Source organism: Arachis hypogaea, chromosome 2 (assembly GCF_003086295.3).
Source record: "Arachis hypogaea cultivar Tifrunner chromosome 2, arahy.Tifrunner.gnm2.J5K5, whole genome shotgun sequence".
NCBI lineage: Eukaryota > Viridiplantae > Streptophyta > Magnoliopsida > Fabales > Fabaceae > Arachis > Arachis hypogaea.
The window spans coordinates 1,188,654-1,202,086 of NC_092037.1; the positions used below are offsets into that span (position 1 = coordinate 1,188,654).

At 37.3% G+C, this 13,433-nt stretch overlaps 2 protein-coding genes across 5 annotated transcripts; both read right to left on the reverse strand.

Annotated features, from left to right (window-relative positions):
* Positions 1–1,078: 1,078 nt before the first annotated feature.
* LOC112731086 (uncharacterized) lies at positions 1,079–9,793 on the reverse strand. Of its 4 annotated transcripts, none has more exons than XM_025780831.3 (10): positions 6,309–9,793; positions 6,106–6,185; positions 5,947–6,027; positions 5,113–5,184; positions 4,933–5,038; positions 4,761–4,815; positions 4,433–4,561; positions 4,234–4,351; positions 3,069–3,151; positions 1,079–1,750 (listed from the first exon to the last, which is right to left on the reverse strand). In XM_025780831.3, the coding sequence occupies exons 1-10, from the start codon at positions 7,957–7,959 to the stop codon at positions 1,333–1,335; spliced, it is 2,793 nt and encodes a 930-aa protein (XP_025636616.1). In that variant the 5' UTR covers positions 7,960–9,793; the 3' UTR covers positions 1,079–1,332. The 4 variants fall into 4 exon arrangements, with proteins under 4 accessions (XP_025636616.1, XP_025636617.1, XP_072068756.1 ...); XM_025780832.3 differs by having other exon boundaries at positions 1,079–1,747; positions 6,309–9,643; XM_072212655.1 differs by lacking the exon at positions 5,113–5,184 and having other exon boundaries at positions 1,079–1,747; positions 6,309–9,090.
* On the reverse strand, positions 6,894–13,433 carry LOC112761821 (uncharacterized; the record flags this gene model as incomplete). The annotated part of the gene is given in 5 exon segments (XM_025808209.3): positions 6,894–9,793; positions 10,092–10,321; positions 11,580–11,675; positions 11,913–11,960; positions 13,398–13,433. Coding segments are annotated over 5 exon segments (1,776 nt in total), but the record flags the coding sequence as incomplete, so codon positions are not given.

Genomic DNA, 13,433 nt, shown 5'->3' on the forward strand with positions numbered 1-13,433 from the left:
AGCATTTGGCTACTGTCTTGAGATAGAAAGGATGGAGATGGCGCGACGGCAGAGATGGGTCTCACTCTCCAGTGTCCCATAACTTTGGAGAGTTAAATCTCAATTTGACCCCTGAAATTTGGCCTGATGCTCAGAATGACCCCTACAATTTCATTGGCCCTAATTAGAACCCTCAAATTTACAATTGTGGCTCTAGCATGCCCCTGCGATCATCTCCGTCACCGGAATGCTGATCTAGCGCAATTACATGACATGGTGGACACTACTTAAATGACGGCGCATTGGTTTCGCGCGCAAACCCTTTGGAAACCACGTAGTGTAAGGGTTTTCTTGATGTTTGGCAACTTATGATCGTCGTAGTGGAAAGAAAGAGGGTTTTAACCCACAAAAAACTGAAACGACGTGGTTTCCAAAGAGTTTGGGCGCGAAACCAATGCGCCGTCGTTTAAGTAGTGTCCACCGTGTCATGCAATTGCATCAAATCAGCATTCTGGTGACGGAGATGATCGCAGGGACAAGTTGGAGCCACAATTGCAAATTTGGGGGTTCTAATTGGGGCCAACGAAATTATGGGGTCATTGTGAGTATCGGGTTAAATTTCAGGAGCCAAATTGAGATTTAACTCAACTTTGGAGGTATAGAAAGTTGCTTAAATATTGTCTCGGAGACATCTTGTGTCTCTAATTCAAGAAGTACAAAAATTATCTTAAAATTTGTCTTGGAAAAGAAACGTTTTTGCCTCCAACGTCTCTGTCCTCTCTTTGTCAAGACAACAACCAAATGACACCTGAAGTATTCAACTGTGGACAATGAAGGACTACGTTCCATCTTGTGTTTTATAGATGCGGGAACTAGGCCTTTTGCTATGTAACTTGGTCACTGGTTCCTGAAGGAATCGTAGTCTTCTTTGAGAGGATTACTAGGAGGAAGCGTATCTTTAGAGAGCCTAGGAATAATATGGAAGTTGAATCTGTTCTAAAGGAATATAAAGATGCCATTTGTGCATTATCTCAACTTAAGTGATGGAATGGGTCGGTGTGTCGTCATGGTTGGACTGCAATATGCTAGTTCAATAAAATGGTTAAAGAAACGATTTGATTATTCAAAGAAGTAAATCAGTTTAAGCAAATAAATAGATCTCTATATACATGCCGATGAGTATCAACTACTAGACAAACATCCACATTGTACAAAATTAGAGTCCCCCAAAAGCATGTAACACGATCATGTTTCCCCAAAAAAGCAAATAACTAACCACAAGGAGGGCTTAGTATGGCACATATATAAACCCTAATTAGTAATCAGGGAACAAAAATTCCCTGTTCTTTACTGCTATGAATGTTTCCTTTCCCACTTTCCTTCACGTCTGTTATCCCTTTCTCTTCGTTCACCAAGTTGCCTTGACTTGCTTCCCCTTGAACCATGCCTTTGGGAACCATATGCACTAGATTGGCCATCAAAAGCTGACACTAGTTCTGGATCTCCAATGCTGCCGGTATCCCCCGAATCCCGGCTTCCATCAGCATTTTCTTCGTATAAGCTACTGCTGTCATCCTGGCTATCACGAGATCGTAAGATGGTAGGCTGGATGGGAAATGACCGGGACCCGGAAACAACAATTGATGGTGAGCCTCCTATTGATGAACTCGTGGAGGGAATTTCCGGCTGTAAGCTCCCAGATCCAGCTCTAGTGCTGCCTTCGATAGCAGACCTTCCGTTTTCCCTCTCACGAAATCTTTCCCGGGGTCTACTGCAAGATCAAGACAACAAAATTTGAACCAATTTACCATGCAAATCCCAAAACAACAAAGATAATTATATCACTGGAGTGAAGATTGTGTTCTACTATGGACACCATCAACTTTGAACATACGAGAAACTATTTCAGGCAACAATTTTAGCCCACAATTGAACTAAGATTTTGCCTCTACATGGTTTCCATTCTCTCCCTATCTCTTACATCCTTTTTCTCTCTAAAGCTTTTCCAAACCTAGATCTTTTCTTCCATCCACAACAAGCATTGGCATAGACCTTCCTCTTTTATCTGTTTATTTATTTATCTATTTATTTATTTTTTACTCTTTTTTCCTTATGAGAATTAATTGTCTACCTCAACTTTTGCAGTCTTTCATTTTTCATCATAATTTCCTTTTTTCCGCCAAGTATTCATGTGTGTGTATGCGCACGCATGTGTATCACTTAAAATATGAAAACCTAATGAACCTCAAGTATGACCATCCAAGGTAACATCAACATAAAAAAAAAAAAGTAAAAAGGACTACTGGAAAAATTGATCAATCAAATTTTAATGAGAAGTCCAGAAACCACATGACCTCTAAACACTGTAGATCAGAACTTTATCCAAATTTGATCAATGTAAATATAAGAAAGAGGAGTAGAATCAATCCTTAATGGTTAGACATACAACATTGTACCTATGCAACACAAAACAACGATTAACAAACCTTGAGCCACTAACTGCGACCAATTACATGGATTAAATGTTGTAGCATCGTATTACTTATTTATTTTTTCAATAAAAAGAAGAATATCATTAAGAAGGAAACAAGAATGATACAAGAAATTGGGAGCATAAGTGATCCACCTTTAGAAGAGCCAAAGGCAAACAAAAGAAAAGCCATCTATAAGTATTTAGCGCCATATTGTAACTTACATATAAAGATAGAGAAATCACTACTGAGTAACTTTCTTAGCGGGAAGCCTATAGTTTTCTTGGATTCCCTATTCCCTATTCAATTTATTGAACTATCGTCCATTTGATCTACTCTCTCCTTAACGGAGCTTTTGTAAATCTTCCCTACACAACCAAGCTGCCTATATCAATATTCTTCCAAGTTTTTTCCACAGGAAGTATTCAACTTCTTTCTAACGCATTCATTTTCAATCTTATATTATCTAATGTGTTCATTCCTACGACACAATATTCTGGATATTAAGCTTATTCTTGTTGGCTTTCATCATCCATTAATTTCCATATGATGTCTTTTCTGAATTTTTTTATTCTGTAAGAAAACCTAAAAGGAATGTAACTTGATATAATAGCTTACCTGCTGTGAGTGGAGGAAGGATAGTCCCGTCGAGATGTTCGAAGTCCTGATTCGGCTTGCTCTATTTCACGCTGGAGTTCTCTCTGCATACAATCGGAAGGTATTATTATTTTGAGGACCTGAATCAAACCACCATAACTATATTCTCGAAGCCTCAATCAAGAAAGTCTGACAAATGGACATGTCAATAAAATATAAAATAATGCATCCTCCTGGGAAATAGTTGGCAACAAGACAATACAACAAAGACAAAATGGCACTGCAGGTGTAGGATACCAGCTTAAATTACACAAACAGAACCCGTCATGATTACTGAACTGATAACCCGGAAGTAAAATTATGAAGAAAATAATTCCTCAGAAGAAAATTGCTCCAACAAATGTATCACACACAAGAAGCACTGTAAAAATAGGTGTGCTTGATATCTAGAAGGCCTCTTCATCCATCAAAAAATCATAATTCCATAGTAATTTACAGGATAAACATGATCTCATGGCTAAGGCAGTTGCTAAGGAGCTGAACATTTGTTGAATTACCACATTTAAGCAAAAATGTGATAAACATGCAATTGTATATATGTCCTATATATAGTCTTCCATGATAGGTCCAACCACACAGATTGTCAGTTACTTTGTGAAGGAGAAGATTCAGTTTGTAGAATAGGTTGCTACAACTTTAGTGTTCTAATGACCTATTGGAAAATATGTCTACTAAGATAGCATTTGGTAAGTGTTTTGAGACAGAGGAGCTAGAGACCTTGGGGACAAAAACTATTTTGAGAAGGGGCAGAACAAAAACTTAAAAATATCCATGTCTATGGACAAATTTCAAAAAGTAATTTATGTGCTTCTAAAATAGAGACACACAAAAGACATGTCTCCAGGAGGATTTTTAAACCAACTTATACCTTTGAAGAATGGACACGGTAGATGGTATCTATTGTCCCACTGTTTCTGTCCTTTTTGTCTAAAAACAGAAAACAAAGACTACCTAACTGCCTTAGAGATCAAAACCTGGATTACATACATGATTACACCTAAACTTAAGCATTACAAGGGGTAATGCTTGACTAACAGATTTAGTAAGACTTAATGGACAGGGCTAGTACATGTAGTAATGCTAACATAATTCAGGACGGAAAATCATGTTGATAAAGTGAAATTACTTGTGTGTTCCTCTCCTTCTCCATATCAAGATTGTGACGCAGTTCCCTTGTTTTAGCACGCTCTATTTCCAGCAACCTCTGTCTCTCTAGCTCTTTTTCCATTTCAGCTGCTCTCTCCCTGTTGAACATTTTCAAAAAGATCAGATTTCACTACCATCAAGAGCCAAAAGCAGTATAATTATCAATAATGGGTAAGAACCTATCAAGTTCTTGAAGAAGTTCTGCCTCCCGTAGAGTTGCTTCTTCTAAATACTTTTGGCGGGCATGTCTTATAAGTAGTTTCTTTTGCCTACGAGCTAGAATATCTTCTTTGAGCTTGGACTTTTCTCTGGTAAAATCATAAGAATAGGTTTCCAAACACTTAGCCACAGAACTCACTAGCAAACACAGCCAAAGGAAGTAAATGCTGTTTTATTAACACGGTTTCTCCCATTTGCATTCTCTTTCTAGTGGAGTCCTATCATTGCTTCAGAAAAGAAACATATGATCACTATGGTAAAAAAATAAAGAATCTTATAATCACTTACAGGGAACGAATGCACTCTCTGATTTGCTGAAGCCGTGAAACATCCTTTTCCAAGGCTGTAAAATGATTAAATTTTGTAAAATCGACAACAGTAGCCGCAATGACAAAAAGTTACAGGGGAAGTTTAGTTTTGGTTACATGAACCTTTATACGCTGGAGTTAAAAGTACTTACCGGGTAGACTTTGAATCTGATTACCGTCTTTGGCATCCTTAGTCTGTTTTGGTAGTGTATTTTCCTTCTGTATAATGTCTAGTTCAAGCTCCGCCTCCTCTACCTCCTAGAAAATGGTCAATTACAAGTAACAGGTTGAAATTTTTAAAATAATAAATGGATTCAATTGACCATGCTTACCATATCATCTTGGTCAATTTTATTTGAAAATATATCAAAGTACGAGTGAACGGCTGTTAGGTTGGAAAGGACCTGTTCAAGTCAGCAAAGTTTAGAAGGTAACCATGGATCAGAAGTGAAAGTACGCAATGATATGCAAAATCTAACCATGTATCTAAATGACCATCCTTTAAAACTGTTGCCTAATGTAAGCAGTCATAAATTGCAATTTGCTAAATATTTCAAGGGCATGTGGGATTAGGACAGAATGATGCTGGTTTGACTTTACCCTACTAAATAACTTAAAGTGACAGAATTTTTACTGATACCAACCACTAAATTAAAACTATCTGATATAGATTTTGAATACAAACACTTCATGTGTCAATGAATACAAACTTGAACAAATAACTTATTTGTATAGATTTTGAATATATTATGCAAACGTAGATTTCAGTTTATTAAAAACATTACATTAAATTATTTTAAGATAGTTGCCAGAATTTGACTGAATTGCTTGAGAAAAGTCATTATCAGCACTAATAGTTTATACAGACAATGTACAAGGAGAATCCCTGTAAGACCCCATTATTAATCGAAAGAATAAACACAAAAGATAAAAAGGAATGTCTGGGAAAAGTTAGTAACCCCCAACAATATACCATCCAGTTTGTCAAAAGCAATTGTCATAAGGCAACACTCTAGGTCCATGCAGTACCCCAAAGTTTTGTTACTCAATATTGGCATCAGTCATGAAACAGACACATCAAACATATGGTGTATCTATAAAAGGAATGAATCTGGTTAAAATTTAGATTTTCATCAAAAGGATGACATGATGATTAATTGTTATACCTGGAGAATAGATTCACGGGTGTTGGCAAATTCTGGATCACAATACTTTGGAGAACTTGACGAAATTACTTCTTTCAGGGCCTAACATAAGGATAATTATGAAAATCAGCATGGGGTAAGAAAAACGTAAATATAAAATTTCTGCATTGATCAAGATACCATTTTGGCCTCATCTCCCTCGTCTCTAAATCTACACAGAACTTGACAAGTCCTTTTCTCTATGTCCCCAAGCTTGCCATCTAGAAAAAAATATAGGGCATAGAACTTATGGTTATAAGCAAGCATAAATTATCCGAATTACAATATGCCAATTCCACATGGTAAAGATTATTTAGCATAATAGAAAGGCTAAAGATCCATACCATGTTTTGTTGAGCCTAACTCCTCAATACTTCTCCATACATTTTCAGGAATTAAAGAAATATCTTCAACTGGTGAGTACAAGCAAGCACAAGCAATAAGTGCCAATGAAAGTTGTAGGACAGGACCATCATGCACTTGTTGCGTGTTATGCAAACAACAAATAGTATCTGCTGCCATAAGAAAAGATTGAAGCTTTTGACGCTCAGCAAATGGAATGTAATTTGAAAGAAGTGCCATTGCATGAACCCTTATTTGTAATGAGGAATCAGATGATGCCAGTACAACGACCTCATCCCATGTATTGGAAACCAGATGAGAGAGAACATGATCTGGAACAGATACAGAAACCTTATTTGGAACCAAGTCACTGCAAATTTTAGAATATATAACTGCTCTTTCTCCATTGGTGTACTGGCCAACAAGTTTTCCCAAATGTTTAATAGCTATAATTCGTTGCTCAGGCTCAGCATGGCCCAGCAATATACAGAATAGTTCTTTTAGAGGAAGTTCAGTTTCTTGACTGTAATAGATACCTCTCGCAATCAAAGAAGATAGCCATTTATCACTCTGCAATCGCCATGAGATTTTCGGGGCACTATAACACACTTTCTTGATTGCAGAGCAAATTGTGCCTATCACATTATCCAGGCAAAAGCCACTGGGAATTCCAAGTAGACAATCAACTATCAAGGAAGAAACTTCCCAGCAATGGTTTTCTTGGAGCATTAAGATCAATTCAGAAAGGCCTTCAAGACCTGTTGTCCAATGATGTGTGGACAGTTCAGATGATTTAACAGGGGAAGAATTTTCATAATCTTCAGTACTCTTAAACTTTTGAGAAACTGATGTCAAAGATTTTAAATAGACAACACACTCTGCTGCACTTATTGTCAGTTTTCTGGTTAGCTGATGATGAAGATTCCAGCAGCGCTCAATAGCTGGATTAAGCTCATTAATGAGACCCTCTATGTCTTTGGAAAAGCTCTCTAGATCATCAGAATGCAAATGGCACTGATCAACATCATCAATAGCATTATTCATTTCAATCTTATGAGCATCATTCTCAATTATAGTGTTAGAGACATCACTAAGAAACCATGACTTTGGCTTTGAGTTATCATCAGAAATGTCCCCATCATTCGCATGGTGGAAAGGAGGCAGCTGAGGAGGAATAAGACCAAAGGCTTTTAGTGTATTCACTAACAGGACTTTGCAGTTATCCATAACACATTGAAATGCACTTAGATAATCATAGAAAGAAGTGGTTGGCTCGATATCAGGAAAGTTTGCCCAATTTAATAAACACTGCAAAAAGTCTCTCTTGTAATGAATAGATAAGTCAGGAAAAATTGATGCCAAAATAAATATAGCCAGTGCTACATTGTACCCATTATCATCAGAATTTCCTTCTATCTCATTCTTCTGCTTAATTTTATCAAATAGAACATTGAAGCATAATTCCTCAAAGTTAAGACAGGAATCACCATCCGACAACCTTTCATCATGTGAGATCTTGGACAAAGAATATGAAATGATAGGCCTCAATATACGCAATACAGATTCAAGAAATGAAACGTCACAGTATGTAGAACTTGAGAGTGAAACCAACACTTGCACCAATTTAGGTGTCTCGGGAACCATGGCTTCCATGTGCTCAACTATAATAGACTCAAGTATATAGAGGATTATAGCTCTTGCATTCTTTGCATTATAGCCCTTTAAATTTTCATTACCAATTGAAGAAGCAAATGAAAATGGCCACGAGCACAACTCAGAAAACCAACACAGAACATCAGGCACAAGAGCAGAAGAAACAGATCTCAGTTGCAAACCAACAGCTTCCAAAATAGCTTCCCCAAAAGTTTCAAATTGCTTTTTCACACTAGGAAAGAACTTCCAGAGCTCAGGATAGATTGCGCGGAAAGAGTTGTCCTTACGGTTTTGATTACACTGTTCAAACTCTCTTTTAGCTGAAGAATCATGTTCGCCCTGGAATCTTCAAGTTTAACATCTTTATACTTTCCATCGACAACACTATCAACAACAGCAAGATCATCAGCAAAATCGAAAGTAAGTGTGATAGCTGAGACAGATCTGATGCAAGGAACATTCTGTCCTTCATATACTGTTTTGCATTGTGAGATACTGCCATCCAACCCAAAATCGAACCAAAGGGTATGGTGAACAAGAGAACTGAGAAATTCTCTGCATCCATGCAGAAAAGGGAATTAAGTTTCCAGACAGGCAATTATTCTGGATTTTTGTTATTAATTTTTCCTTGTCATCTCCACCACTTGAAGCAATTACAAGTTGTTGCAGCAGCAACCAACGTCGCTCTACCCCTTGTGTTCTTTCTTGTGCCAAATGCAAACTGCCTTCCTTTAGCTGCTGATGGAAAGATGACACCATCTTGTTCAAGTCTTCAGCATATTTTAAAATGATATCTATCACATGCTCTGGAGGACAATATAGTTTGGTGCCAGAGTGCAAAAAATACAAAAGACTCTGCAGAAGAATCTCATGCATAGAGATTTGATCTCGCCGCAGTCGTTGGATTAGGAAGCTACATAGCAAAGCTTGGTTTTGTCGAACCAATGTAAGAGCATCAGCATATTGTATATCATGTGGAGACAGCTTGATAACCTGCTCATCAAATCCCTCAGTAAAATAAGGACAATCTTCACCATCAGATATTGTTGAATGATATTTTCTATCTAATTCAGCAGCCTCAAGCAGTATGTGAAAAACAAGTTTATCTCTTTTTCCTTCTAAATTTGCTACTGTTTCCAAATTAGCTTTATTCGTTCCAGAAGCCTTATTTAACTGCTTAATATTGTGAAACTGCAATGTTTTCCTTGCATTGATGTTGAAAAGGTCCACAAGTTTCGAAGAGGCTCCAATAGACAACATGAAATAAGGATTTACATAGCATTCTGCAGCCAATAACAATGCATCAATTGCAGCATCATGGCTTTCAACAGTAATATCACTTCGAGAATGAAAATCTAAAGCCAAGCGTTTAAACTCAGAAGCACGAAGCTCACAATCATGGTAGTTCAAAAGTTGAAAATAATCTGCTTGCAAGTTTAAATAGTCAAAACCCCGACCATCATTCAAGAGAACATCAGTGGAATGTTTTTCAACCATTTGACTTGATTCGGCGCTCATATCCCCAAAGTTTGCGACAGAATTATTTTGACTAGGAATGCTAGAAAACTTGGTCAAGGCAATATTCTGCAATTCTGGTGGGGCAAAAAGTAGATTGCGGTCTTCAATGGAATCAGATTTTCCTGCTGTTTCTGAAACATCTGATTTTCCATCAGATTCATCTTGCCCATTTGGCTTAGAGAAACCACTACTACCATTAAAAACAGATGAGAGTGGTGACAATACAGTTTCTGGTTCTGCTGGTTTGGAGGCAGACTTACAGAGGTCAACATCAGGTGGCAATGGCATGTGCGGTTCCAATATGGAGAGAAGCACACTGCAAAAGGAAGTAAAAGAGTAACATAATATCAGAATAAATAGATCCTAACAAGTTTCTTCATCTTAAAATAAATATTAGTTTTATTCACCCCTAAACATTAACAACAATAGCCACACACAAAGTCAACTGCATTTTATGTGGCTGCAAAGAATTTTGCTAAAATATAATTCATTCACAACGTGGTTGTTAGAACGGGAAGATCAACAACATACAATATGATTACATGAACAGAAAAACACCGCATTGAAAGAGTTGATAAATCCCTAAGCTACAGCACAAGAAAACCATGCATTACCTAGGAGCCACAGATCCATGCCTCCACTCTGATTCCAAAGAAGGTAGTACAGCTGGCTTTCGTACTGCAATATGGATGATATTTAGAGCAATCATGCAGTTGTGTTCCTGTTTTTCTTGAAAAGAAGCTGGAAGATTCCCAAAAGCTATTTTGCTTTTCGATACAGCAATGGCGGGATCAAGAAAAGGCTCCAGCATCTCCACAAGAAAGAGGATTCTGTGTTTAACTTCCTGGAATTGGCACATGTAGGAGTAAATATTAACAAACCTCATCCACCTTCTTCAAACATCATTCTTGACAAAAATATCATCACTCCAAATAAAAACCTAGAACTAGTAAATATTACCTCAAATAAAATATCAATTCCAACTTTTTTTTTTTCGGAAAAAAAAAAGAAAGAATAAAAACAGAAAAGAGATACATTGACAAAGGGAAAGAACAATGGAGAGGGTGAGAGAGGTGCGTCAGGTGACAGCAACGAATCAATGGAGGAGGCAAAGAGAGAGAGAGAGAGAGAAGAGAGAGAGAGAGAGAGAGAGAGAGAGAGAGAGAGAGAGACCAAATGGAGCCTAAAAGAATGTAACATCAAATTCTACAATATAAAAGGGCATCACTCAATTCTCTGGCCCAGATATGGACCAAAACTAACTGCTTGGATGAGCTATAAACAACAAGTGAGCTGACACATGATTATATGTCCAGGTTACCAGTGAGTTATTTCAGCTTGCTCTAACATCCTCCCTGAACGTTAGGGATCTCACATGAATTCTGGGAGTCCTATGCATAGAAGTTCGCTTTATCTGAACCTCAGCATGTCTGTAATGCATTTCTTCTTAGAATAGTTATATTTTTTTACTTCTTAGCATAGTTCTAATTTTGTGTGTCCAAGAATCCCTTTTTTTTTTTCTCCCTCGATGGAGTTATCACTATAAACATATAGAATATTCAAACATACAGAATATTCTGATTTTGGATCCCATCTCAGCCACCATGACACATTTTATATGGATTCCCTTGATTTTGTCACTTAGCAGAGTACTTTTGAGAAATATTTGTATAGATTTTAAACTTGAGTTACTCTTCTTTCACATGATAGTACTTTTCCTATTGATAAACCATTGTGAAAATCCAAGGTATTTATTTGAATATAGGTGCTTAACTAATGCCAATGACATTTTTTAGTGGTCAGGCCAATTAAGGCACTTTATCCTGATGTGTCCAATGTACATGCTTGCACATATTGTGTACTTCACTTGTTATTACATAATTGTCCAAATAGTCGTTCCAAATAGTCGTTTCTATACAACACTCCCTCTGTGTGTGAAATGTCTTGAGCACAGTGCAACAACTTCATCACTATTCATAGGCCTCCAAGTTCTAGCTTAAACTTCAAGGTTAGTTAGTATGGCACTGAAACGTCTTGATACAATGTACCAACAATAATGGAAAGGGAAGCAACAATTTTAATTCTCATTTATAGTGAAGTACCTTATACTTCCCCAAAATGTCATCCATGTGCCCGGACAGAGCAAGCAAGATATACTTCAAGGCAGCACGAGCATGAACAAGTGAATTGTGGGCATCCTGAAAAACATGCTAATCTTAGCTAGAGACCATAAGATTAAGCTTAGTAAAGAACAGTTATCACCAGAAAAAATGGGAGTATGGAACGAACTTTCAGGCACAGCAACTTAATTCATTCAACAAATGCATTGCACAAGATGCCAAAGCAAAACTACTAAAGGTAGTTTGAATGTCATAATGCAAGAAATAACGACAGCACCCAAGAAGAACATGATGTATGAAGATTGACAAACAAACCTGTATGACACCCAAAAGATCCTCCATCAGCTCCAAAGCAAGATCAACCTATGCAAAGCAATCCCATAGATAAGGAAACAAACAATATTTAATACCAACACTTAAATCTTGGCATATGTCCATAACACAGAATACAAAATCGAACATTTACTCCACAAGAATTTCCTACATATATTTATATATACTATTAAGTTAGAAATTCATTCAAATAGCAGAAAATTCCTTTTAAAAAAAATCTAATATGTATATATATATGCTAATGCTAAGGGGTGAGATAGCATTCCCCAAACATATAAGTCATCTTTTTAACAATAACTGGTACCCCAACTACTTCCACTAACCATTGGTTCCAATTGTCCAATTCATCCTCATCATTGCAACGTTAAGCTTCCTTGTTTATCTTTATCATCTGGCATCCAGTCTCATACAACTAGGTATAAAAAACTAAAAATTCAAAAATCAGTGTTGACCTTTGACTTTAACACACCCTCCTCTTTTATCCAGAATCAGTACCGGTTGTGTAAGGGAGCATGTGAAGTTACAAAGCCTACATCATAAAATCACTTTTCTTTGTTTAAAAAGAAAGGGAAAAAGAAATGCAAGCATCACCCTCACCGGAGGAGGAAGTGAAGACGGAGAGATGGAGAACTAGAAGAGATGAGGATGAGGCAATGGCGGTAGAAATTGGAGCTGTAGTGGTGGTGGGTTTGTGGGTAAGGGGAAAATGATGATGATGGCCACAACAGTAAGGGGTGAAAGCGGTGGAGTGGGGTTAAGGTTTGTGGTGTTGTTGAAACGATGATAATGATGGTGATGACATTGGTGGTGGTCAGTCAGGGGTGATGGTAGTGGGTGGGAGGGGCATGGCGGGGTGGAATGGTGGCAGTGAGTGAAGAGCAATGGCAATGGGGTGGTGGCAGTGGGATGGGTTGAGGCAAATGGTGGTGAGGTGGGGGTGATGGCAATGATAAGAGAGAAAGTGAGGGTAGATTAGTAATTTCATAAAAAAGCTAAAGTTAACTGAGTAAGTTACCTTGACTAAACATTTGATAATTTTGACAGAGTATATCTTTTAGGGGTCCTTTTGTCAAAATTGAATCTTTTAGGATCAAAATAGCTATTTACTATTTAGGTAATATAAAGCCTATATGAAAATCAGCAATTAAGTGAAAGAAACCAACCCTAAAACTCAACAAAGAGTAGCATATATAGCGCAATACAATAAAATCCCAACCTCCTAACTCCCTAACTCCAAACAAAAGCATTAGATAAAACATAGAAATTTGAACATGATACGGAACGAGCATAGATAAAACATAAAACCAGGTTTGGTATTTATGGGTGGCGGTGACTGGTGAACTTTTAACAAGATGAGGATGATTATGATAAAAAATAATGATAATGACAAGTACATATAAAAACAAAACAAGGAACATAACATCCCCAGAGTATTTCTTAAATCATATGGAATCAGGTTGAACGTACCTTCGCAATCACCTGAGTCATCCATGGTGCTAGCAC